This window comes from Zootermopsis nevadensis, unplaced genomic scaffold (assembly GCF_977971745.1).
Source record: "Zootermopsis nevadensis isolate Lab colony 2312 unplaced genomic scaffold, Znev_1.0 Znev_ptg000006l, whole genome shotgun sequence".
NCBI lineage: Eukaryota > Metazoa > Arthropoda > Insecta > Blattodea > Termopsidae > Zootermopsis > Zootermopsis nevadensis.
The window spans coordinates 5,962,274-5,988,546 of NW_028259138.1; the positions used below are offsets into that span (position 1 = coordinate 5,962,274).

The 26,273-nt window shown below is 37.0% G+C and overlaps 1 protein-coding gene across 3 annotated transcripts in view; it reads left to right on the forward strand.

The window, feature by feature from the left end:
- Positions 1–26,273, forward strand: part of Nckx30C (solute carrier family 24 member Nckx30C) — a 211,015-nt gene that overhangs the window by 33,070 nt on the left and 151,672 nt on the right. For 2 of the 3 annotated variants that reach the window (XM_087343600.1, XM_022060173.2), the window contains exon 2: positions 3,862–3,885. The exons of the other annotated variant lie outside the window; for it this stretch is intronic. In XM_087343600.1, the coding sequence (XP_087199726.1) occupies positions 3,862–3,885 (24 nt within the window). The remainder of the gene's footprint in view (positions 1–3,861; positions 3,886–26,273) is intronic. 3 annotated transcript variants of the gene reach the window in all.

Below are 26,273 nucleotides of genomic sequence, written 5' to 3' on the forward strand. Positions count from 1 at the left end.
GGAGTCCTTTGGGTGTCTTACAGCCTTGTCAGACTGAACCACACGCTGGTAATCATACTGAAACCAAATCAGTAAGTAGAACGCCATATTATATCCAGAGTACGCTAACTTTAGGAAACCCACTGGAAACTATTTTGACAAATCTCTAATGAAACAAGTTGGAACATAATGTAAATAAACCAAAACCACACGAAAGTACATTTAAATTAAACTCGAGCAAATCTAAATTAAATTAACGTTTATTTAATCCGAACTAACTACAATTACATTAATTTATACTTAATGAAATCGTAAAGGAAACTAATGAAATAATGAGAATTAATGAAAAATGAGCGGCTCCTTTCTGACTAACGTAACTTCAAGGTGAAGCAAATTTAGAAGAAGTATCTGCGAAGAAACGTATTTCATATTGCATAACTTCATTGACGTTTCTGTTATAGCTGACGGTTTCATGAAACAAACCGAACTGTATTTTTTAGTTTAATTCGTTTCCGCGGAGTCTGTTAATATTTATCGTATCACAGTGACATCCATCAACACTTATCGGCATTAGGGCCTATTTATTTTCTCACAGAGACGTTTCGGCCATTTTGGTAATTTTTAGTGCACGTTTAAGTCTGGGATCTTGGGAGAAATCTGTTATTTTGCAAGATACGGAAAAGTGCAAAGAAGGAAAAGTTGTTGCAAATCATGATTTTCCAATCTCAAGTGTAGAATTCTAAACCTAGGACGATACTTTACGTTTGTACACTCATTACATTATCAGTAGTAAAACTGACGATATAGGTCGCCCTAGGCAAAGAATTCCAACACTTGAGATTGGAAACATATGTTTTGCAACAACTTTTCCGTCTATGCAGTTTTCCGTATTTTGTCAAATAACATCGATCTCATATGACCTCATGGAACATACTGTATAGATGATATATAAATGTATTTTAACTTTTCATGCTGTATATAAAATGTACAATAGCAATTGATGTGGATTTAAAAATATGCTTAAAGTTAAACTTGTAACTCCTGGTGGAAAATTATGTAAGATTTAGGTTTATTGTGTAGGCCTATAGTTAACACGCGATGTACGATAATCACAAGACGACAAAATAAATTAGCATCGAAGATTGCCTACGAGGAGAAACGCGTTTGTGAGAAGATAAACGGCCTCAAGTGTTGATGGGTTTCACTTTGATGTAGTAAAGGCAAAAAATATTTCTACGGGTTGCATCTAAGAATAAGAATTTTTGTTGATTGTCAGTTTTTATAGATTAACACTACCGACATGTTCTTCACGAGGGAAATAACAGAAGCAGTTATTTAAAAATGAGAAATGACTTTATGCGTTTATTCAACTATTTAAAATAAGCCGCTTACCTCTCCACACTTGTTAATGATTTTCGCCGTCAGGAATAAAACGGGATGTCTAATACTTTTTAAACTAATTTCCACGTCCGATTGCCATATAACGAGCAACAGAAGCCAACATTTGATAAAATATATAGTCTGGTTAACTGATAGTGATGAAAGCGGATATCAGCAGTAAAACAGGCAGCGTCATGACGTGCTATCGCCAGGAGCCATATTAGCCGCTGACCGCTTAGTGTGTTGACGCCACCTTCATAGCGGTGCGTGAGAGACGTCAGAATGTCATCGGTTTTACCTTCAGAGCCATAATTAGAGTCTGCCAGGGCCCATATCGATGTAATAACTCGCGTTAGTTTCGATCAATCGCGATAAAACGTAAGAACATTCCGATCGGTTGACATTTCTGTTATCTGCTATAACTCGGCGAGTAATGTGATTGGATACCGGCTGTTTGACCCGGATTCAATTACCTTAATTGGATGTGCAGATCAAGAAGGACGACATAAATGACAGAAAAGGAAAGTTCATTTAGGTTATTACTCGGATGTCTGGGTAAAAGCTTATCAGGGCTGTGGAGTCGGTACACAAAGTCTCCGACTACGATTCCTTCATAAAAGTTCAATACGTAATAATAAGGGTAAACCTACTAAAATGGTAAATGATACCATAAGACATTTCATCACCACCACGTGAATCATCAAGCTACTTTTTAGACTTATAACCTATATTTAAGTATAAGTCTGATTATTACAGAAATCGGTTGATTTGTAGACAGTTTGTATTCTTAAGGTACCGGAGCCAAAGTTACAAAGCATTATTCACACACCATGTGGCTCAACGCGTCGTTGAATCTCCCTAGGCCGCCGGCGGCTCACACGGTAACAAAAGTGTTAAAATAGTATTTTCTTAAGATTTTATATCGAGGTCGGAGTCGGTACATTAATACCGACTCCGACTCCGACTCCGACTCCACAGCCCTGCAGCATATTGTGGAGAAATTGACATTGGTCTGTAGACCTTTCTCGATGTCTATAACAGATTATGTATTTCTCTGCTGTACTCCAGATTCTTCTCCTGTGTCTGAAGACTTCAAAATAATTGTACTTAAATTTTCCCTTTAAATGAAAATTGTCGAAGACCAAACAGGTGTTTGTGTTCATTAGACAGACAGTTGTTTCGGATTTATAAATTAGTATTGGTATTGTGATCCTGTAACAATATTATTTACAGTATAAATCATTTTTAATTTAAGGGCTATAGTTATAACGCTCAGCAGATTTCCTGTTAAATAGGACTGAATTGCATATCCATGTCGGAGACCATTTTAGTACTATCGAATTGTTTTATCTGCATTGTCCAATCACGTAATTTAACTCAGAATTAAACATTGCGTTTTGCGTTTCAGACATTTTTTGTGCTGTACCATAAGCGGATAACGTCTTATGGACACGTCCCGCCCGTCCGTCCGTCTGTCGCTTTTTTCAGTGGTTCTTACGAACTACACTTTATGCCAATAATTACTGGAAGACTGATAAAATGATTTTAATTGAATTTGAAATGGACCTTACGCCACTGGAAGCTGTTCTATACTGGAATTTCTTTATAGTACTGACAGACCTAATTAAGTATGAATAACAAGAGAATTTATAATTATAAATAAAATTTGCAAATGTTTTGAACAGCCTTCAAAAATATATCATGCATTTTATGTTTTATTTTTTGGACACAATTGTGGTGGTTAATCACGCATTTATTTTTCCTAAAAATAAACTCTCAATTTCTCCATATTTTCTAAATTAAAAAGTGGCTCTGTTTTCTAATATTTTCGAAGAAATGAGAGTAGTCTTATGCCACCAAAAACTACGCTGAATCTGTATAGAAATAGAACACCTTTCTCCGATATATTATATCGATTTATCAATTATCAACTGACATCTTTACTACTGCACTACGTGTTACTGATTCGATTCATTATGTGTAATCTTTTACAACTTTGGGGTATTTCACAGTGAGTTAATTCCTGGTCTTGTTTTAAGGTCTTAATGCCAAATGTGTATTGAAAAATGTTCTGATAATAAAGTCGGAGTTTATGTTTAAACGATATGAAATTATGTAAGGACGAATAGACATAAATTATACACAAGGAATTAGTGTGCTTAGAATATGATTTTTCACCAACGGCCATGCTACAGTTTACAAAAAACAAATCATGCTGTGGACAAACCAGTGGAAACAAGTGAGTACTACTACTAAAGCGAGGAGTTTCTTTTTCTCGTTTTCCATCATAAAAGCGGGACAAAATATCCTTCCTGACTTGCATTTACTGAGCTAGTTTTCCTAGGTCGAACGTGTAAAAGCTACAACTGTTTCCAAACTACGAATGAAGCTGAGCTATATCTCTTGCTTTCACTTTCTTTATTTGTGTCTTGTGTCCATGTAATCTGTCTTCTCTGTATACGTTTGCTGGGACTAAAGACAAATATCATTTTCCGTTTCCAGCACCAGAGTGCAGCACAAACGCTGGTGAGTGTCTTCCCTTTGCTTACTTCCTTTCTTCTTCTTCTTCTTCTTAGATGATTGCATCTGTTTTCTCTTCTTAATGAAACTTGAAATTTATTTGAAAATTTTAAATCGTACATTTAATGCGTGTTCGGACACATTTGCACTATGACGTAGTTGCACGCTTCTAGTTGGCACAATCTTGCACCAGTCAGCATGACCAATTTGTGGGATTTCTTCTTATATACCGTACCTGTTTCACTGAAGTAGTACATTGCATTTTGGAAGCTTTAAGTTGGAATGCCATTTCTACGGTAACAGGGAATAGTAGCATTAGAATTTTAGCCTACGATATTTAAGCTGTTCGAGAAGTTTTACGGGCACTCCAAATGACTGATTTACCTTCCAGATTGTTCTGTTGAATATGTAAGAAGACCTTTTCTTTTCCTGTTTACAAATATTTTTCTTATGTGTCTCTGACTGACTGACTGACTGACTGACTGACTGACAGAGTCCTTCAAGTGCTTTTTTTACTTATTTATTTTAAGTAAAAATTAGAGATGTTTCCATAAATTGTAGTATATCATTTTAAAAAGTCATGTAAATAATGAAACTAACTTATCTGTTATTACTCCGAGAATAGTGAAATGCCTGTCAGAAATCAAACCTCTCACTTATGACCGAGTTTATGATAATATGCTGCTTGGTCTGGGATATCGCACACCGTGAGCCGATAATAGATCAGTGTGAAGCAACAGAGTGATGCTGTAATTAGCAGGGGGAAGTAGAATAACTGAGAATACTTGCTTCTATGCCATCTTGTCCATTTCGGATCTCACTTGAAGCAGGGTTTCTTGGTGACGCCCGATCTGTAGCTAGACCTTGACGTGTTCGTTATTATTGTTTATAAAATGCCTTGTACAGGCGCTAAATACATAGTAACTACAGGTAAATTTATAGTTCTCAAAATGTTTCGTGATATTCCTTCTGTACTATCAAGTGTCAGTAGATAACGCACTGGAGGCCTGTAAAGCTTTTATTTATTATTTAAAATGTTTTATTTTTGAATAGTTTGACAATATCATTAAAACACTCAGTAGTTACGGACTTCGTTAGTAATTTCATGCTCAACAAGTAGTTTAGTTTGGAATAGTGAGTAGTGTGAAGTGTTGGATATTGTTAACGATATAGTAATTAATAATACAGACTACGACAAATTTAATTTTAAACACATTCTATTCATATTGACCACTCGTATTGAGGTATTTCTCGCCTCAACCTAAACATGTTTAAATTAAATTAATTTTAATATTATCCTCCCATCCACGAGGAATGTATCTCACCTTATCTCTTTTTTTCTTATTTCCGCTAGAAAATATTTATTTATTTAATCAACAAATAATAACAAAACGTGAAGATTGCAAATAGAGAATTTAAAATCTTGTGTTGTAGCATTCTGGTCTTGCTTTTAATATTATACTATTAATCATAACCATCTACACGTAATGTTATAAAATACCACATATGTAAACTTAATTGGCACGCCATTGATAATAACAATTTCGTACAGCTGTAAACAATTTTAAAGTAAATAATCTCATTTGAAATATTTTAGGAATATTAAAGGTTCGAGCACAATATTACGAATATTTCCACTGCAGTTTTGGCAAGATAATGACAAAATGATGTCTAAAAATGCCACAGGTGTAAACCTAATTAGTATTAATAGCTTGTTTGTTGTGTAGATCACCCCATGTTCCAGTGAACCACGGAAGACCTTTTTTTTAAAAAAAATGTAAGCCGGGCTAACACGGTTATCACGAATGCCCCACCGATGCTGTATATTATATCTACAGAACCAACCTGGTCATTTGTCAGCTGGTCGTGATGACACCACCGAGGGAAGAGTCAGGTATCAAATTGTGTAAATTCCAGAAGCCAACACAATTTCATAAATTCTGGACTCTTTAAAGCTCGAGGCAACTAAATTAGGGCAAAATTCTTATCCTTCTGCCTGCTTTTGCGTACCTCGGAGAGTAATGTTTACTACTGACGTGTATTTTCAATCACAACAGTTAAATGAATGCTCGAGAGGGTATGGACGTGAGCGGATTGTGAGCTAACACAAAAGTTCTAACAGTAGAATGGGTTTGGCTCTGAGCTTCGTAAAAGCATCACATATAAGTAGCCTGGATAAAATATTGCATAGTTTGTACTCTGTTGAGTGAAAAACCATTAGTCGTTCCACATGCGACTAAAACATTGATACTTGTAGAAATTTTTTAACCTCGAAACTCATGACAATAACTTTTTGGATTTTAAATTTCTATTCATAATTTATCTTTACTTCTGCCGCTCTGTAACAATAACAAGTACGTCTGTCGGTCTAAACCTTTATATTTCTAGTTGAAGACTTTATCTGCCACTTTGAGGAAGAACGTACAGGACCACTACAAGCGTTTGAAAATTAATTACACATTAGGACTTAAGAAGCAAGGAGTGAGCGATTTAAGGTACTACACAGTCTACGTAGTATTATTCCAGCAAAGGAATCAAGGAGGTTATGCGTTTGAAATGGGCGTGACAGAATTCTGGCCAAGACATATGGTCATCTAATGATGATGATGATGATGATGGGAGGATAGCAGTAAATTGTAGCGTTTAAGGTTCTCATGGTGGTGAATACGAAAATGTTTTATGGGTTGTAGCGCCGTGTAGTCTGGTCGATCACCACACTGATGATGGAGGCAGCAAGGACCTATGAAACGTTTGTAAACTTCTGCTAGGCTACTCGGGGCTAAAACCCACAAGACAACCATGAACATCAAGTCGAGTTTAAGGAAAATAGATTGTTATCATAGGAGGAGGTTGAAACTGGCTCAGTATCGTGTAAAGTGGCGGGTCTTGGTGTCGGTGGTGGTAAGATTCGGGTTCTGCTAGCACAGCGTTAGTTTCGTAAAAAGGTACTGGCCGAAGGTTTGAAAACACTTTTGTTTAATGTTAAGAAGGTCGGTTGAAATGAAATTATTGTTACTTAAAATAATCACTCAACTATTACATTCGTGAAGTGCATAGACTACGGCTGTGTAATCATATTTGAACAATGACTTTCATTAATTTACTTTCATTCATTGTAGTGCATTAACTTAACGGAAATATGACTTTTATCACGAAACAAAGAGACACCAATTAGTAAGTCCAATTTAATGCCTGTCTGTTTTTACTTACTACTATCATGTCACTTGTTTACGAAACATAAACAGTTCTGTAGTGTGTGATTTTTTCAAATAAAATCGTCTGTGTAAGGTCAGATACGAACATGGATCCTTTAAATCAGAATGACGGTAAACAATAAGTCACGGAAAATAAAATAAATTCCTGCTTCTCTCTCATTTCTAGCCTCACTAATGCCCCACAAATAATACAGTTTCGATGCAAATGATAATACTGACGATTACTTTTTGTTCGTTGACAAACAATTACTAGACTACATCGGCTTTACGGACAAACAATTAGACATTCTTTTTCGAACATCACAATCTGCACATTTCGGAATCCATTTGCTTTGAAGCTTTGAAACATGTAGAGTTAAATTAAACAGTGCACAATTTTAATGAGTAGGCCTAATATATTTGGACATTGGGCTTTAAACTTGTAAACGTGGCCTTACCATCAACGTCAGCTCCGTACCGCGTGACTGGTCTACTAGGGAGCATGACAACCACCTGAAGTACAGTTTTCACTTCGCGAAAGACTCGGAAAAGTTATTAACATTAATTCATGTTTTTCTACAGACCAGGCTGAAATGTTGGTGTCTTTGTTTAACAGACATCTGGCAAACGTTGTTTTAGCTGATGGAATGCATAGATAAGCCACACAGGACAAGTATAAGGAGATCACGAATTACTGAAATTATGACGCCAGCTGTACGCTTACATCACTTCCGGTTTGAGACTGAAAATCCCAAGCGCTTGATTTTTGTCTTACAGAGTGCACATTTTTTCTTCTTTTCTCGTACATACTTGTGAATCATGTATCAGATATTAAAAAGAGAATCTTCCAGTAAGATTCGATACTGTAACAATCTTCTCACAAGCTCGGCACACTAAGGCGTCAGCTAAATTGTATTTTGTCGTCAGATTATGTATCTGAGTTATCTGAGAAAACTTTGGATTAAAAATGCGAGATTTGGAGGACTGGAAATCTGTGCAGTAGGAGTTCTGTGGGTTCTGCAGTAACATTTAAATTAAATTGCCAGTGTTAATTAATGTTGCCTCGGCTTATTCTTCGTGCTTGCATCTTTTTCAAAGATAATATGCTAGTTATAACTTAACTATTTCTATTTGCTTTATTCTTCATGTTAATATAATTATTTAAGTTGCCTGCCAAGCTTTACATAGCTTAGGTTATTTCATGGATGCTGTCGCAAAGACCTTGATATAGTATACATAGTATATTAGAAATACGTCACATTTTGCTGTGTGAAATTCATTGGGATCCCCTAATCTTTTGGGCAGTGTCAGTGTAATGTGGGGAACGTATGAAGTAGGCATTGAATTATTAATGTGTGAATTATGGCCTGCTCCCAGATAACCAATTATTCTTCGTGTTGCTGCTGGATAAATGTGGACTATAACTATTTACAAGCTGCCTGCCAAGAACTTGTATCGCAATGTCCGACTTGTGGGAGAGTAGGAGACAAGTGACGTCATGACGAGGGGCTACTGCTTCTCCTGTCTGCACCACACATCAGTGCGGCGTCCTGTCGCAACCACAACATGATGCAAATGTAATTAAGTCTGCAAAAAGAAGAAAACTGTTGATATGAACTTCCATAGAAACACTCAAATAACACATACGCTGTATGGGGTTAAGTTAACTTGTTAACGCCCTATTATTTACACTTCTGCGCTGTATTTAACAATAATGAACCGTACAGGTATTGCATGCGTTCATCCGTGATGCCGCGTTATTGAATTCTACTCATGGTCAGTGCAAGACATTGCTATGTGACAGTTTCTGTGTTGGCAGTTATCAAGTCGACTGTCTGCCACAGAAGATACAAATCTGAGTTAACCTCAGACAAAAATGTTCATGAGTGTGAAGAACAAAACAGCTGTTTAATTTTTTTTTGTATCTTAATTGCGTCATGTTTGTGTTATATCAATACATATATTTATTTTTCCAGTCTATACACAAAACTTGTTTTAAAATAAATAGTAATGTAATATTATACGACACAGAAAAGCGCCATAAAATATAACATAATGCAATTTATATTGTAAATGTTATAAATAATTTTAACAACATTATTTTAAAACAAGTTTTGTGTATAGACTGGAAAAATAAATATATGTAAAAACAGCTGTTTGATAAGTGAACGTCGTTTTCGTTGGCCTCATAACATGAATTATATAGTATCGCAACCAACAAATACTGAATTGTATTGGGAGGTCCAAAGTTCGGTTCGAGGCCGAGAGACCGGTACTTCTGAGTGACATGTTGGTGTTTTTTCTGTACCTTCAGGAGAACTGTAAGGTATGCCAAACACTTCTTTGCTTCAATGTATGAAATGGCTTGTCACGAGAATGCAAATGCAAATTGTAAAGTTAGTCAATGCATTTTTCGAATTGGGTACATAAAAGACGGAAAATTCATTTGCTGAGCGACGACTAGTTTCTTATGGAGGACTGTTCTCCATGGAGTTAGTTTTAATTTGTTTAAAATTACCTGGTTATTTTCCTGGACGAAACCACAGGCTGACATTCAGATACCTAAAGTTCATCGTAGAATCTCTCCAATGTGGAAGAAAATGTCTGTTTTCAGTTTTGGGCACCTGTCACCATCACTCTGGCAAGGATTTTCTGTGACACGTGTTTCATGACAAAAGTAATCTAAATCCAAAGCAGGATATTGATTTTCAGTTCCGTAACTGCAGCACGTATCATCTGCCTGAGACAGTTGTTGACCGACAAGATATGAAGTAAAATAGGTTTTACTTCAGAATGTGGATTTTCGTTCAGAAGGCAGCGCACGAACAGATTAAAACGGTCAGTTCCTATATGCTGTACGTTATAGACAAAATATGAGGTCCAGCATTGTACAGGATTTCTCAGATTACCAGGAAGCGTATGAAAGATATTCGTCCAGTTTAATAACCGTCACTTTACTCAAACACCTACGTCAGTTGCATGGTCTCATGCCAGTTTGCTTATGTAAAATATGTTTTGATGTTACCCTTGGAAGTTTTGTAATAAATTACAGTACCGTATTCTGAAAAACGTGGAGTTAACTGAGGTGCATTTTGGTCGCATATCCCCAGGAAGGTTACTGGATACGTTATTATATGTCGTATGAGGGTTCTTTAGATTGTTAATGTAAGGCGAATGTTGATGGAGGAGGACTTGTTTAGAATAGAATAGAATAGAATAGAGTAGAGTTGCCTGAGTCTATGGTTGGCTTTGCTTACTGCTTTATTTATATGCGATCTGTAGGTGAGTTTCCGATCTAGGATTATGCCAAGGTATTTATTCTCATTTAACCAGACAGTATTTGTTCAAAAATTCTTAAGCAGGGGTAGATCGTTGAAGAGGTGGTTTAGCCGTTTTGTGAATGTGTTCGTGCATTTATTAACATTAATCTTAACTCTCCATTTTTGGAACCAGTTTTCTAAAGTTTTAATGACAGTGCTTAGTTTGTTTACCGCAAACTGTACGAGGTGCGATCGGAAAGTTTCAAGACTGTGTTAATAGAGGGCGAACCGGATGTAGTACGAGCTTCTGCCGCTAGGGGGTGCGGCCTACATTCATAGTGAATCAGTGTGCCAGCCGGCATCAACGAATTAGCATTTGTTTCTTAGTTACGGGCGTTTTGGTAGTGCATTACACCGACCCTCCTGCGATTTCGGAATGGCGTGTGCATCAAATTTTGCCAAAGACTCGCCAAAACGGCTACGGAAACCTATGAAATGCTAAAGCAAGCATTTGGGGAGTCCGCAATGGGTCGTGCACAAACTTTTGTGTGGCATTCACGTTTTAAAAATGGCCGAACCTCTGTTGATGATGACGAGCGTTCTGGACGACCATCTTCGAGCACAACGCCCGAAAATGTTACGAAGATTCGGCGGGCCATTCACGAAGATCGACGTCGTACCATCAACGACTTGTGCGACATTGTTGGGATATGCTATGGGACCTGTCAGCTGATTCTAAAGGAAGAACTTCACATGCGACGCATCATGACAACGCGCCAGCGCACACCGCCCTCAAAGTTCGGCAGTTTTTGGCCTCAAACACCATGGCCGTCATCCCGCACCCTCCTTATTCGCCGGATTTAGCTCCGTGTGACTTCTTTCTCTTCCCAAAGATGAAAATTCAGCTAAAGGGAAGGAGATTTGAGACGATAGAAGAGATTCAGGCAGAATCGCAGATGGTGCTTGACAGGCTGACAAAGAAAGATTTCCAGGGATGCTTCCAGGCTTGGCAGCGGCGCTGGGATCGTTGTGTTCACTCCCAGGGGAACTACTTCGAGGGTGATGGATGAATTTAATACCTGAGATAAGTGTACGGGTTTTTATAGGCGCAGTCTAGAAACTTTCCGATCGCACCTCGTACTTTGCCTGATCGAACAGTGACATTCGTATGGCTGTGAAGACGGAATATGATGATAAGCATAATTATGCCGCAGAAGCAGAATTGTATATCAGTTTTGAACAGAATCACGGAATGATGTAAACAGATTAAACTACCCAAATAAAATAATTCTTTTCGTATACACATAGATTCTAGATTTCAAAAGTGAAAAATTGCTGCAGAATTGCTGGAACTGTTTAAAGCATTTCTGGTACAAAAGTAAATTATTATTATTATTATTATTATTATTATTATTTTATTATTAATGGGCAAAGTTAATAATTTCTAACGGTCTTTATTTTTCGTTATTTTGGTTATAGAGCTATTTATCGAAGTGATTGTCCTTCGTTTGTATTCAGGAACGTTTTCCTCCCTTCTCTGCAATGTAGAGAGTACTTCAGGGTTCTACCCTTAGACCTCTTTGTTTAACATTTTTATTAACGAACTCTCTGATAAAACTGATCATTCCAAATTTATCTTATTTGCCGATGATCTGAAAAGTGTATCAAAACACGAAGTCCTTTGAAGATTGCAAAATCTGTGTAAGTTGATATTAATGCACTACAACATTGGTGTTCTTAAAACTGTTTAGAAATCAACATTCAGAAATCTAAAATTATATCTTTCACAAGTAAGATAGCATTATCCGTTTTAATTACTACGTCAAATACGCTTTAATTTGTGTTCTGACTGCGTAAAAGATATAGGTGTTATGTTAAACATTAAACTGTATTTTCATTGTCATGTAGACTTTGTTCTGAGGCACTAAGGACATTTTGGCGTTTTCGTTTTATTACTTAAATGTCTCTTCCTTAGATAAATATTGCTTTAATTTCGTCAAAGCTAGAATATATCTCTGCTGCATGCGAAGAGCTTACATCGACTGACTCCAATAAAATAGAAAATACACAAATAAAATTTGCCAATTTGTATTGCTACAGTTTTTGAATTTGGTATTTTACGTAATCATTATTTAATTCTAAGTCATTTAAATTTTACAACGCTTTTTTCTAGAGGACGACATTTTCATTCCATCATGGACACTGTTGATGTGCCCACAAGGCAAATAAGAGAGTTTTCTACTTTCACCTTGAACAATGTATGAAGTCACGCATCCCAGTGTGGCCTGCGTGTTTGTTACACGGACGAAAAGCCTACACTATTAATAATTATATAAGACCTGAAGCCTTTACGGCGAGTGAACTCAAATTGTTCTCAAGTAACAAGCCGTGTCAGCTGTGGATAAAATCCCAATGTTTCGGAGACCACCTCTGCTTCCATCATCCGGAACTTTGGGCTTTTGTTTACAGTTGACACGGCTGGTTGCCCGAGAATATTATGTTGTATTAATAATTATTTAAAAGCTAGAACATTTTGAAGGTGGCGGCGAAGTAGTGTGAAGTTTTTACGACATTCTTACATAAAAAATTAAAGCGTAACTAATAAGAATATCCATATTTTATCGTAATATGTTTTGCTAACACAAACGGTTAGTAATTTAAACTTGAATGTTATTGTTGTACAGTTTGCTGTTCGGACTATTTTGATGCTTATAAATCGTTTCCTGGGCAATAAATTTTGTTGAACACTGTTTTAAGGAAACTGACTTTTTGTTACCGCATTGAAACATGTTCACGGGCTACAGGCATAAATTTTTCCAGATATTATCCATTTTCTGTGGTTTAAATGACGATCCAAGTGCGGGAGTGACGACATACGTAGGATTCGTGGAGCTAGTAACGACCACAAAAGGGGAATTGTCGTGTAGGACCTACTTTTACGAGTAGGCCTAGTTTACTCTAAAATGTAAAAAAGAACGCATTGGATACAATGGTTAATACTAAGGTGTGAATAATCCATCTGAACAACGCAAAGATCTGCTCTTGAGTGAATATAGATCAAACCCAAGTGAGCTAATCTCCAGTAGGTTATCTCAACGTTTTGCCGTCTTTTTTGCGGTTCGTTTAATGCATATCATCATTAGTTATCAGGAATGGAAATATGTACTCCAATGGTTTAAAAATTCTTTCGAAATTATTTTTTTAATATTCTTCTTACTTTGTTGGAATATGGCTATTGAAAGTTCTAATCTGTCATTGAAAGGATAATCAAACAACAGGAAACACTGCATAGAACCAAAGATACTTTCCCCTGTATTTCGTTACATAGTTACCACGATAAAAAGTATTTCAATAGGAAAACCAGAGAACTAAGTGTATTCATTATTTTGTGTTATATACCAGCTCGGTCTGTCAGTTTTTGTAGTGTGAACCACTTTTGGTAACATCGTTTGAGTTCGATCTTAACTTAATATAAAGAGCATATTAGGTTGGATTTACACGAACCAAAATTAACTTTGACCTACAAATTTTAGTGTAGATTTCATTACGTAATTAAATTGCAAACCATTGAGATTTTTCACTTCGTACATGTGCCATGACGCCTAAATTTCCCGATTTTTATGGGATCCTAAAGTTGACATTACGTTGATCGCAAGAGCTCTCTTCTGGTTCCTATTCTGAGCTAGATGAGTTAATCCCTCATCATTTTTTTTTCTTTAAGATCCATTTTAATATTATTTCCCATCTACGCCTGATGTTTCCTTCAATTGGTCCAAACAAAACTGTTTATGTATTTCTTATTTCTTCCATGCATAATAATGCTTTGTTGATCTCAGTTTCCTTGATTTGGAGACTTTAATAATGTCTGATGAAGTTTACTAAGTATGAAGCTTCTCATTAGGTAGTTTTACAGGCCTGCTGTTATTTCCTTTTGCTGAAAAATGTGGCATTTGTATGCATTTGTTAACACTGCCGTTGATTTTAATCTTATCATTAACCTGGCGTGAACTAGTCTTCTTTTATATAAATCACAGCTTAAAATGCTGAGAAATAATCTGCATTAGTGAATAGGCATTATGAAAAGAAATAATATCGTCAATACCAGACACATGCATTTGAACATATTATTTTATCGAACTATTTCGCCAGAACCTGAATTATGTAACACACATCTTCATTATGCAGATTTGTAAGATTGGAATTAAATGAAAGTTTGGGGCACTTTTGTCTGAAATGTACAATATTTGAATTCCCTTTACATAAAGCTCACTAACGTTGTTATTAACAATCCTGATACGGCCACTAGCTCAAATTAAACCATTACAGACGTACAAATAAATAAATTTACAGTTAGATGACTCGTACACCTAAATGCATATTTTCCTAATTTTTAAGTAATATTTTATATAGGCCCTTAAGTTATAAAACGTCGAAATATCATACACAAGACTCATAATTTATCTGCTACATAATTAGGCCGAACCCGAATTGAATTTCAGAAATATATTTAATGGCTACATGTATTTTATGGATGTTATCAATCTCCAGTTAATTATACGACATTTGGTTTGCTTTGAGGCCTTCAGATCCCATTTCTTTACTCAAATAGCTTCGTTCTCGTATGAAGTCACGGTCTCAAATAAAGACAAGGTTTATAACACTAACGATGTACGTTTGACCTTGCTCTGAAATTTCTGTTCAAAACCTAATTATGACGCAGATAAATTCTCAGTGTACAGAATGACAAGTGTATTCTGGGAGTCAAGCAAAAAGGGAGTGGCTGTTTTTTTAACGCAATGGTAAATATTTCCACGTGGTGAAAGTTAAATAAACCAATCAAGACCATTCGGAACTTGTTACTGCTACTGTGCTGATTCTCATTTTGATTTCGACATTTTTCCGGTGGAAATAAGGTGTTTCCGTGGTCGTTTGGTGTTAGTAAATTTCACTAAGGTTCTATACCATAGGTTTTGCACAGAAAAACTAGAGTATTAGTTCTTAAAGTGAATTATTTAACGTGAGGGGGGGGGGATGGAGGCTGGTCGCGGCATTTTAAAACCGCGACACTGCTAAGCGTACATTTTGCTTTCGGTTCCAGGACAGCTGGAATACACTTGTAGCTCTGTCTCTCTCTCTCTCTCATTGCGACATGTCGTCACACTTCTTTCTTTCCTAAAGTAGCGAAGGTGCAGTAGCAACAACGCAGTTACACTATTTGACCCACGGAAATCGCGAGTACTCTATTTTAAGTGCTGATTAAGACGCGGCAATGTTAGCTAGAGCTCGTATACAGATGAATGTAGGTCGGGTTGACCTAGACGGAGCCGGGAATCGATCTCAGCTCACAAGTCCGCAGCGCCAGCAACCGGGGTGTTGCTGCTGCTACTACTATGCTTTTAGAAATGGGATTATGTCAGGTTCATCACGAACTACAGGCAAGCCGAAAACTAGCGCTTCGTGTTATTGACATGGTTGAGTACACATGAATACATAACTTTATACTTAGCTTACAGTACCCTTAACGAACAAAAGAAGAATCGAACCATGGTTTATCAGATATTCGGATGACCAGCTAAAGGTGGATGGGATGGACGGGGCATGCAGTATGCCCGGAAGACATGAGAAATCCTTACAAAATTTTGATTGGTAATCATGTAGGTAATAGACCACTGATTAGATACGATGATAATATTAAAACTGATCTTAGAAAATAGCGTTGGAGAACGTGGAATGGATTCATTTGTCTCTGGATATGGACCAGTGGCGGGCTGTGATTAATCTTTTAGGTTTTGTCAAAGGTGGGGTATTTATGGACAGGCTGGGCGTTTGTTAGTTTGTGAAGATAGTCTCTCTTCCATCGGATCAGAGCAAAAATATTTTTCAATGGGGTGAACATAATTTCTGAACGCGTTCTTTACTGTTTTCCACATCCAGTAAGCCTTAAACTTCATACAGTGCACGGTACTATTTCAGATACAGATCCGTTGATGTAAAGCTAACAACATCGTAGAGACATTGAGTAGAGTCTGAAGTCATTTTGTCTGTGTGTTTCGTTAAATATTAGCCATATCGAGAAATGTTCCAAGTAAAAGTTATGGATTCTAATGACATCGAAATATTGTCCTCTTTAACCATACTTTGCAAGATAAATCGGTTTGATGTTAATAATATTGTTTAGTCTGATTGTTTTTGACAACGATACACGATATTAGCACGTGTCCCAAAATTGGATCTGATTTCGCCCTCAGGGAAGAACCCTACCCTGTTGGGCACAGTGGTTTAATTACAAAGTGCGTAATTGTCCTGTTAAAGTTCTCACGGTGGTGAGCATGTAGACGATTGTCGTCTGGGTTGTAGCAGCCTGTAGTCTGCAAGTAAATTACGAAACTTTAGGGCTACAACCCAGAAGACGGCCATCATCCGTGTTTTTAAAGTTTTAATCCATCCCATTCTATTATTCATTAATAACTAAATTTTATTGAACCATCAGATAAAATATCGTATTCTGTGCATGGTTCCATTATTTTGTTTTGGTCCTTCATGGTTGGGCTGGACGGAATCCTTACGGTCAACACAGTATCGATGATTTAAGCTATTGGGTTTACGTATCGTAATTAAAGGTATTTTGTTTATCAGACAGTTTTAAAAACATTTATCATGCAACCACAATTTATGCAAGATGGACAATGTATGAAAAATGTTGATAATGAAATTCAATTTGGACTTCATAGTAATGTAAGGCTTATACCCGACCGATTTAAACCAAAGTTGGCACCGGTCAGCATACCTAGGTGTAGACTCCTGATACCAGGTTTTATCGAAATCCTTTCGGTAGTTTTGGATATTAAATAAGAGGGTTGGCAGAAGCGATAGACAGATATTGCTAAAGGTATTATGTGTTAGTATTTCACATTTCGACATAGCATTTCATGCCAAGTAGTTCTTGTGTAATCTCACAGCCCCATCCCGTCATTGCCAATAGGTGAAGAGGAAAATCTCAAATGTCTTCAGCCATGACAGTTTGCCTGATGTCACACTTTTTAATCGGATATTTCCCCCTCACACACCTGACACGGTAATGGAGTCAACCACTTCATCACTGTGTTTGGCTTAGTATTTTCTTGGCCCCAAACTCATGTACCTTTTATCCACATTTAAACCTTCTCCATTGATTGTCTCAAATAAGAGCATTTGAGATTACGAATTAAAGCAGCAATAAGTATCACGAAGAAATTTTAACTTAGGTAGGATGTTTGTTAATAACATTATTATACCCGGTTAATCAAGATGAAATGTTGGGTTCGGTTCATAACATCTTTGTTTTCCATAAGAGTTGCGACCAATAATTATTTCAACAACTCAAGTTTTAAAATAAATACATTAAGGCTTAAGTTTCTGATTGGGAAGAAGCTTATTTACAATAGATACATGTGTATATATCGAACACTCGAAAGCAAATACCTCATCTCTACATTCACCAGAGCCACCGTAATAGGTTTTTGCTGTGTGAAGTGCATATGTAGACTATGTTATGTAGTGAAGTCTACAAGGGTCACACCATTTGTCATTGTCCAATAGAAACATTCTTCTTATGACATCTCTAGTCTCGCTAAGATAGTTAAGTATTTCCGTGACAAATTGGAAGGAGACGGACCGAATAAAATTCTGTCTGAAGCCTGTACAAGTGTCATGTCAGAAACACAAAGAAGTCTTAGAAGACTTGACACAAGCCGGGATTTGAACTAAGAACCTCTGCATAGATGTGACACAAAGTAAAAAATGAAAATCTTACGGTTTTATGAAAAATGAGCTAATAAACCTCTAGCAGATGTGGGCTGCGTGTCTTACTATTGTAGCCTACAGATCCCTATGAAGAATGGATGTGTAGAATGAAGTAGTTGGGAATTATTTTAAGCAAGCTAATCATAGTAAATACGCTGACCAAAATAACCATGGTAACCTACGTAACCTTAACATTCTCCATCAAGTCACATCGAGGCACAGAAGCGCGTGTAGGAGGTCATGTAAAGTACCTGTTATTGTTGCCCGACTCTAAACAAAATTGGAATGTGTCCCGAAAGATTTTTTTAGTAAAAATCCGTTCAGCCATTCTTGATGATGTTCAGGCAGACATGGAAGAAGGGAGCGGTTTTATTAATAGACACTCCGCTCGGATGCGAACACGCCAGAAAGGAAATTCGAATAATATTAAAGAGACGTTTTATTTAGATGGCGTAATTTGAAAGAAAAAATTAATTGAAATAAATTTAATGACAACTGTGCGCTTTTTCTGCATCACTAGCGTAGAAGGAAATAGAGCTCACATACAATGTAAATGAGAGACATTACCAACACAGGAAATGGGGTAGCGAGCTACAAAGTTTTGCCGCTGGGAAATGTCTTTTTTTTAATGGACAGTATCTACTTCACATTCCGCCCCCTCTGATCATCCTGCCTTTTACTTCTAACGGTCCTCGGACTCACAAATTCGCGCAGACTACATCAAATGGCTGTGTGCACATATAACACACAGAGGATTATAAAATTGGCGTCTAGATTCCATTGTGTATGACATGCATTTAAGATGTTTCTCCAACCAGACGGCGAGCTGCATATGCCTGACAGTGAACATTCCTTCGGCGACGTTTTGAAATATAAAACTAGGCCATCGAACCAAAGTGAACATCCTACCGCGATGCTGTCCGCGATGCGAGAATATTACATGAATTACCAAAATGTGACACAGAGACACGAAGTGAGCACATGCTTTTGGAAAAATGGCGCCGATAGACTTGCTCGACGCAGGGTTGCCACAAACCTTAAATTTGTAGAAAAAAACGCAATATATGCGAAGCGCAATAAAACGAGGTATTCCTGTATTACAAGAGTTATACACATGGTGAAGATATTAAAGGCAAACAAAATTCTAGTCAAAATCTGAAGGGAAGAAAATACTTCGTAAATACATGTGTAAATGGGGGAATAATTTTACGATGGATCTTACAAAACATTTGTGAGACTTTTGATGGCATTCATCTGGCCTAAGGTAGTGAACATGGTCGTTCCGTAAGAAGCTGAGAATTTATTGACCAGTTGAGAGGCCATTAGCTTCTGAGGGTGTGTTCAGTGTGGTTAGCCGAAGACAATGAAGTGAATGTTGGCTGTGTCTAGGAAATGGTTTTGGGATTTAATGACTAACAAGTGGATTTAAGTTTAGGGTTGTAGAGGTTCAGATGGCCAAGATGGGAACATCTGAATTAGTGATGCAACCAGCATGACGCAAGGTTCAGGACGGTCGGATCCTAACAAATGCTGCCTTACCGCTTGATAAATTTTCTTCTTTCTGCAAGTAAACCAAGAGTTACAGACACTTATCCTCTTGTTGGTGAGCAAATTGTAGGTTATGATTTTTTATGCGAAATTCCATTGGAACAGAATTATTATCTAAATGTTATTGTAAATATTTGAAGACTAAAATACTGGGTATTCAAGGGAAAGTCTCATATAACAGAGGAATTTACATTTAATTAAATTTACTGAACAAGTTAACTGTTCTAAATATCTAGGTTATTAAGTCTCATGTAAAAAACGAGAAGACTTTACTGAAAAATTTACATTGCAACGGAACAATATGTGTGATAAATAAAACAAGGTTTAGAACCCAGTTTGGTTCAGAAGCTTTCAAGAATTAAGAGTTTACAAAACTACGAATATCAGTGTTAACTTTCGGCAGCTAAACATGGACTGCATGCAGACGAGATAAGAACATACTCACGGCTGCAGAAATATAGTTCAGACAGAATTTAAACATGACGAAGGAATTGCGTATAGAACAAATTATAGATTTCGTATAAAGTTACAGACATAACTAGAGAAACGATATTCTTCGAACTATGCACTCCAGAATACCATTATAAATTCTCTGTTACCAACCAAATGGATGAAGAAGTGTGGATAATCCCTTCAGTCGCTCGCGTGAGACCTTAACATGCCCTTGTCCTGAACACGTGGGAGACTGACGGTGTTTGATACGCGATTCACCGGAAAAGTGGAAATCTTAACGTTCAGCATGACCTAGTTGTGGTTAAGTGTAGAGTTATCCCTGTTGCTTATTAAGCACTAAGCCACGAAGACGTGTGGGGGAATGGAGGTATAGCTACATTCATTCTGGAGCCGAGAGGTCAGCATCATACCCCGCCTGCTTTATCTCTAAGATGAGATGCTCGGTACCCATTGGACAGGAGGCCGGGTGGGGCCCGGAGTCGGTCCGAACACGGTAACTAAGAGAAAAGTCTTTATGCGTACCGGAAATAGAACCTCGGTCGTCCAACCCGTAGCCTAGTCACTGTCCTGACTGGGCTACAATACTTTTGTAGATGTGTATATCCAAACGAGCAATGAAAATTCTTAAATGTAAGTTTTGAGGTTTTCACAGCGGTGAGTATGAAGATTTCTATCTTCTGGGTTGTTGCGCTGTGTGGTCTGGTCGATGTTTACCAACGTTTCAGGGCCCTGATGACGGAGGCAGTATGACCTCTGAACCGTTGGTAAACATCTACCACACTACACAGCGCAACAACCCAGAAGACAGAAATCTTCTCACCCTGATGACGGAGGCAGTATGACCTCTGAAACGTTGGTTAGCATCAACCAGACAACACAGCGCAACAACCCAGAAGACAGAAATCTTCAAAATTCTTAAATATTATTCAAAGTTTCTAGTACGTTTATTTCAGAACATTGTAATTTCGTTCCGATGAGGAATGTCTTTACTGATCTAATTATTTAATTTTGTTTTTCAGAGTGTTGGGAGTGTACGCTGAAACTTTTCGAGAAAAATTAATTTTTGTCTGCATTGGTTCAGTATAATCAATACTCCACATGGAATTAAAATTTATGTTTGTGTTTTAAATCAGAGCTCATCGTACAAGAAATATCTCATAACGTTTAATACAGGCGTCACCAAGTGTTATAATGCTTGTGTATACATTTTATAATGTGGTGTGCATTTAAAGAAATGCAACAATGACGAGACATTTCTAATACCGACAGCTATAGTCAACGCAAGATGGACGCAATGAAAAAATGAAGGTACTGATTCTTTTCTGCTACAAATGAAAATCAAGATAGGAATGCTAATTCGTAGAGAGTACAGTTATATAATATATGTTTATTCCTTTGGAGTGACGGGTTTTATGTGAAATACGACATTCTTAAGCATATGTGAACAAGTGTCATTGTTTGAAAATTTGACATTATTTGTGTATTAAGAAACTGTGTAATGTGCAGTTCACTTTTCGATAACGAATTTAGATCCTCTACAGGTCTGTAGACCTCTGTACAGAATTGTCTCCTTGTTACTTCGTCCACTTGCCACATTTCTCTCTCCATCCACGCATAGCCCGAAAGCCCGCCACAACGCCTTGTTCTATCATTAAATTTCTGTCCATTAGCCTCTTATAATTTGTGGCAATTTAATCGATCATCAGATCAAATATTTTACGTCTACATTCAAAATACACGACTTTGCGCACCCGAGGCCATCCTCTGTAATTATATCCGAATTCATTGTGTAAGAAGTCTGTTGTTGTTCATGATAAACATAAGCGATGGGATGTTGTGAGCACGGCAGTGATCTTTGGGTTCCATGTTGGGGGGGGGGGGGGTTCTTTACAGTTGAGCGACTATCGGTTCCAGGGGAGGACTCTGCTCCATAAATCTGTCTGTTGCATGTGTATTGAATTTCATAGTGTTCGTAATTGTTGCGTTAACTGTAGCTGGTGGACAAATTGAGGCCATGAGAAGTCGTGAAATTGATGCTTGGTGTTACCATGCTTGTAGCCCATGTATTTCTTGTTCAGAAATGTCCAAGGAGAATAATAGGCAATTTTCTGTCAATTAGTTTCCACACACAGGGTGTATCTATCTGGTCTGAATCAAGTGCATTTGGTAGATTCATTGTGGTTAGACTGCCTTTATTGTAAATTACAATAGATGCAACATTTAACCAGTTATGGATGTTAACTAGACTAGCGACAAAGCGAACATTTTGAATGTACATAAGATACGGCATACTATTACGTGTTAAAATAAGATTTCGTTTGTGTGTGTCTTCCTGAATATTATATTCTTCCCATAGTTTTAAACGTTTCTTCGCTTGAAACAGTGTGCTGGAATGAAATTTAATACGTGACTTGATTATGCTTAAATACAGATTTTTAAATTTAAACAATGAAAAGAAGAGGCAAGTTTATTAAACCAGAAATGAATTTTAATAATATTAGGTTACGCAATTTATGAACAACATTTACAAATGGTTTCATATTGTGACGTTTCCTTCCTTGTTATTCTATACCTTATCTACTTTCTTTTCTGTCAACCTGATCCCAAGCTTCCTTATTTTCCCTTCAGAATGCGCCCTGGTATTTATTCATATATCAAAATTGTTTATTGACAAAGTATGAGTTACGGCCGATGTATTGCACAACAGTATACATTTATATGAATAAATACTGGCAGTTAACTGAGAATGAAACACCGCCAAGGACCTGTACCGGATCACTGCCCCACAGTTTTCAATCCAGAAAGACAAACCCCAATTTGATCTGAAATTACATGGAGGCGACGTCGAACGTGCGACTACGGGGCGGAGAGTTACTCAGACTGTTCCCCATACGACCCAAGAAAACAACATAAGACCTGGGCGATCTCTGACATGAAAATAAGGAAGCTTGCGATTAGGTTGACAGAATTGAAAGTAGATAAGGTACAGAGTGACAAGGAAGGCAAGGTCATAATATTATGCCTAAAAAATTATGATCAGCAATGCACTTGAGGCTGTAAATGCAGTTAACACTTACACACATTCTTAACCTAGACACAAGACTTGGATGTAACTTAGCTTCTTTCTAGTTAACGGGGAGAAATAATGCCCACCATTAGAAAAATAATTGTTGCATTTGTGTTTTCACGAATGCTTCTCCATAACAAAAGCAATTCAATTACTTAAAGATTCAGATATTTGATAATTTGGACTTGCAAGGGTTAAGCAACTATCTTCGGGCATAGGGCCCTAGGTTTATGTCATTAAGCGGGCTGTTCACTATCAGCGTTTGAATAATATCTGTTCAAAATTTCTCGTCTACTTTCATGCAGGTACCAGCAGTGTAATATTTGAACATAAACCCGTGTCAATATTAGGCTGGTGAACCTCTCTTACTGTGTGAGGATTTGTTGCCGTGAACTACTTGCAAGATGTTACTGTTTCGTTTTTTGTTGGTCACGTAATATCCTTCCACCCCACTGAGAGTTTCCGGGCAGTTTGTTCTGCTCACCACGAAACCGCGTGCAAATTGCGTGTTTTATATCGCGCACAAAGAATACAGTTGTAGTTAGCAAAGCTTCGTAATTAAAGGGGAACAGATAATTTCACAAGAGTGGGTTTGGACAGATTTAAAACATTTCTGATTATCACGCGTTGATTGCACGAACTTCGAAGAATAAAAGAACGAGTGGTGGGAAAACGTGTTCTGCCACGTCCATTATAGCCAGAACCACCGATCTGATTTCGATAACAATTCTGAACAGCGATCTACACTAAGGTTTATCGACTGAGTTTTGTTTTTCGTCGCATCGAAAATAACCTAATTTATTTTTTAGGCCTGATAAAGCTGAAATCTAACATCGAATAAGTAAAAACTTGTCATAGAACAAAACTTTTTTACATGACATGAGTTCAGCTCCAACTCATTAAGATTCACGGCTGTTTGTCTGCAATATTTTTGTTCTTGGTTAATACACAACGAAATACAAAGGGAAATAAATTTGCATTCAGAAGTCGGTTGTTTTATGTACCACTTCTAGTGCTTGAAATATCTTAGTATATTTATCTGTTTTATAAAGAAAGATAGGCAATGTGATAACATCATGGTCGTGTCTCTATCACCACTAGTAAATTTGAAGTAATTGACATAATATTATTTTGTGTATCATACTATTAGATGTCGCCCAAACCTTCATTACCTTTAAATTACTGTCATCAGTCTGCTATTAGCATGACTATCGTACGAACGTCTGAGGTGTGAATATTAGTGGCTCTGTATATGTGGCCCTCAAATATTGAGCGACATAACCTTTAAGAAATTTGCTAATTCTGTTGGGGTCAAATTTTTTCAGAAAGTGTAAATGGTAACATAAAGGTCGAGCGAAATTTGTTATTATAATGCACATACAGTTCTACACTGGCTGTTTATGTAAGTATGTTGATAAAATTTACGTTATTTCTTTATAAATACTGGCTGCGTGTGTAAATTCACGGATAATGACATTAATTACACTGAGAGTATCAAAAAGTGATGACTTAGCATATTATTGTCTACTATAAGCTTACATAATATTTAGCAATGAAATGGATGTTTAGTGAACATTTAAGCACTGCTCTAATTAAATTCTTCCAATAAAGCGTCTGCAAAGATAAATGGAAGTCACACTAACAGTTTTGATCTTTTATTTTACACTGTGCGTAACAAAATTAAATATAAAATACCAATACCATGTCATATTTAACGCATAGACTTTGGAGCAGAATATAAATTTGGGGTCGTAGTTGAAGTGACAATTGAATTATAAAAGATTTACTTAAATTTGTAGCGCATATCCGTGTTTATATCCAGTCATTATGTGAATTTCGAATTAAATTACTACTACTTGTTTAATACAGTATTAGCAGAATATGAAATTTATTTTAAAGATATTGTTACAGTTTAGACACTCTAGAGCTATAGAAACTTAATATTTTATTGCTTTCCGTGTCCTTCAAGCGCTTCGTAGATTCTCTTTTTTTAGAGTTATGTATGTGAGAAGTTTGCACTATTCATGTTGTCTGCCGAGATGGTCCCATTTATCTGTCATATGAAAACATTAAAATCTGTAACGAGAAGTGAGGATCTTCCTCTTGTGTTTACACCGGAACTTCATGCTTATGTTCGCCAACAGTTTTGCTTTAGAACAAGCACGGAATTATAGATCTGCAATCCGACCGAAATTTCCCTACGTCAAATCGTCCACTCGCGTTGCAGTCGTCCGAAATGTATCTAAATATTTATGAAATTATCTATACTTTAAAAATATCTCAAATTCTGCATTATTTATTATTAAATCTTCACAGTTATGTCTGGTGCTATGGAAACAAAGGGTCATGGGTTATTCATTGCCTGTTCCCACTCGGTTTTGAAGTCCCCGTGTCGTACTGTAGTGCCGAATTTAATTCCAAACTTGTCGATGTTGGTCATCTGCCTCTATCTTTAGCCCTGAAGATGAAGGTAGTATGTTCCTCAGAAACGTTGGTATCTACCCCCAAGTACACACGGTGTTAACATCCCAAAGAACTAACACTGAAATCTTCATCACCGCCGTGATATCTTCAAATCTCATTATAACAATTTCTCTAATTTCTTCAGTCTTTATAAAACTGATTTTTAAAACAGAGGACCATGTAAAAAATCAATTTATTATAACTATCCTTTTTACTCTCACTGTTCTCCTTCTTTGTTCCTTCGGCAAGAGATAGTTATATCTCGAACTAGAGTCAGTGGGGAACAAGGATCACCTCAGGGTTGACGTGGTAAATTTTTTTATATGTATATAAATGAACACAGGATCAACAAATTAAAGAACACAGAATATTTTAACTTTTGAAATTCGGGTAACCTTATACACCACTTACCATAACTGGTACCAATGTTTTGTACACAGGCTGAACGCCAGCTGTCGACCGTCTCCACTAGAGTAATTGCCATGTGTTTTGATCTGCATTCCTGATCTCTTAACTAGCGTGGGACCCTTCACAAATGATTGGCTGTCCAGTTCAAATTTTAAGTCAAACAGTTACTGGGGTTCTGGACTGGTATATTATCTTCCTTCATAGTTGATAGGGAAGTCT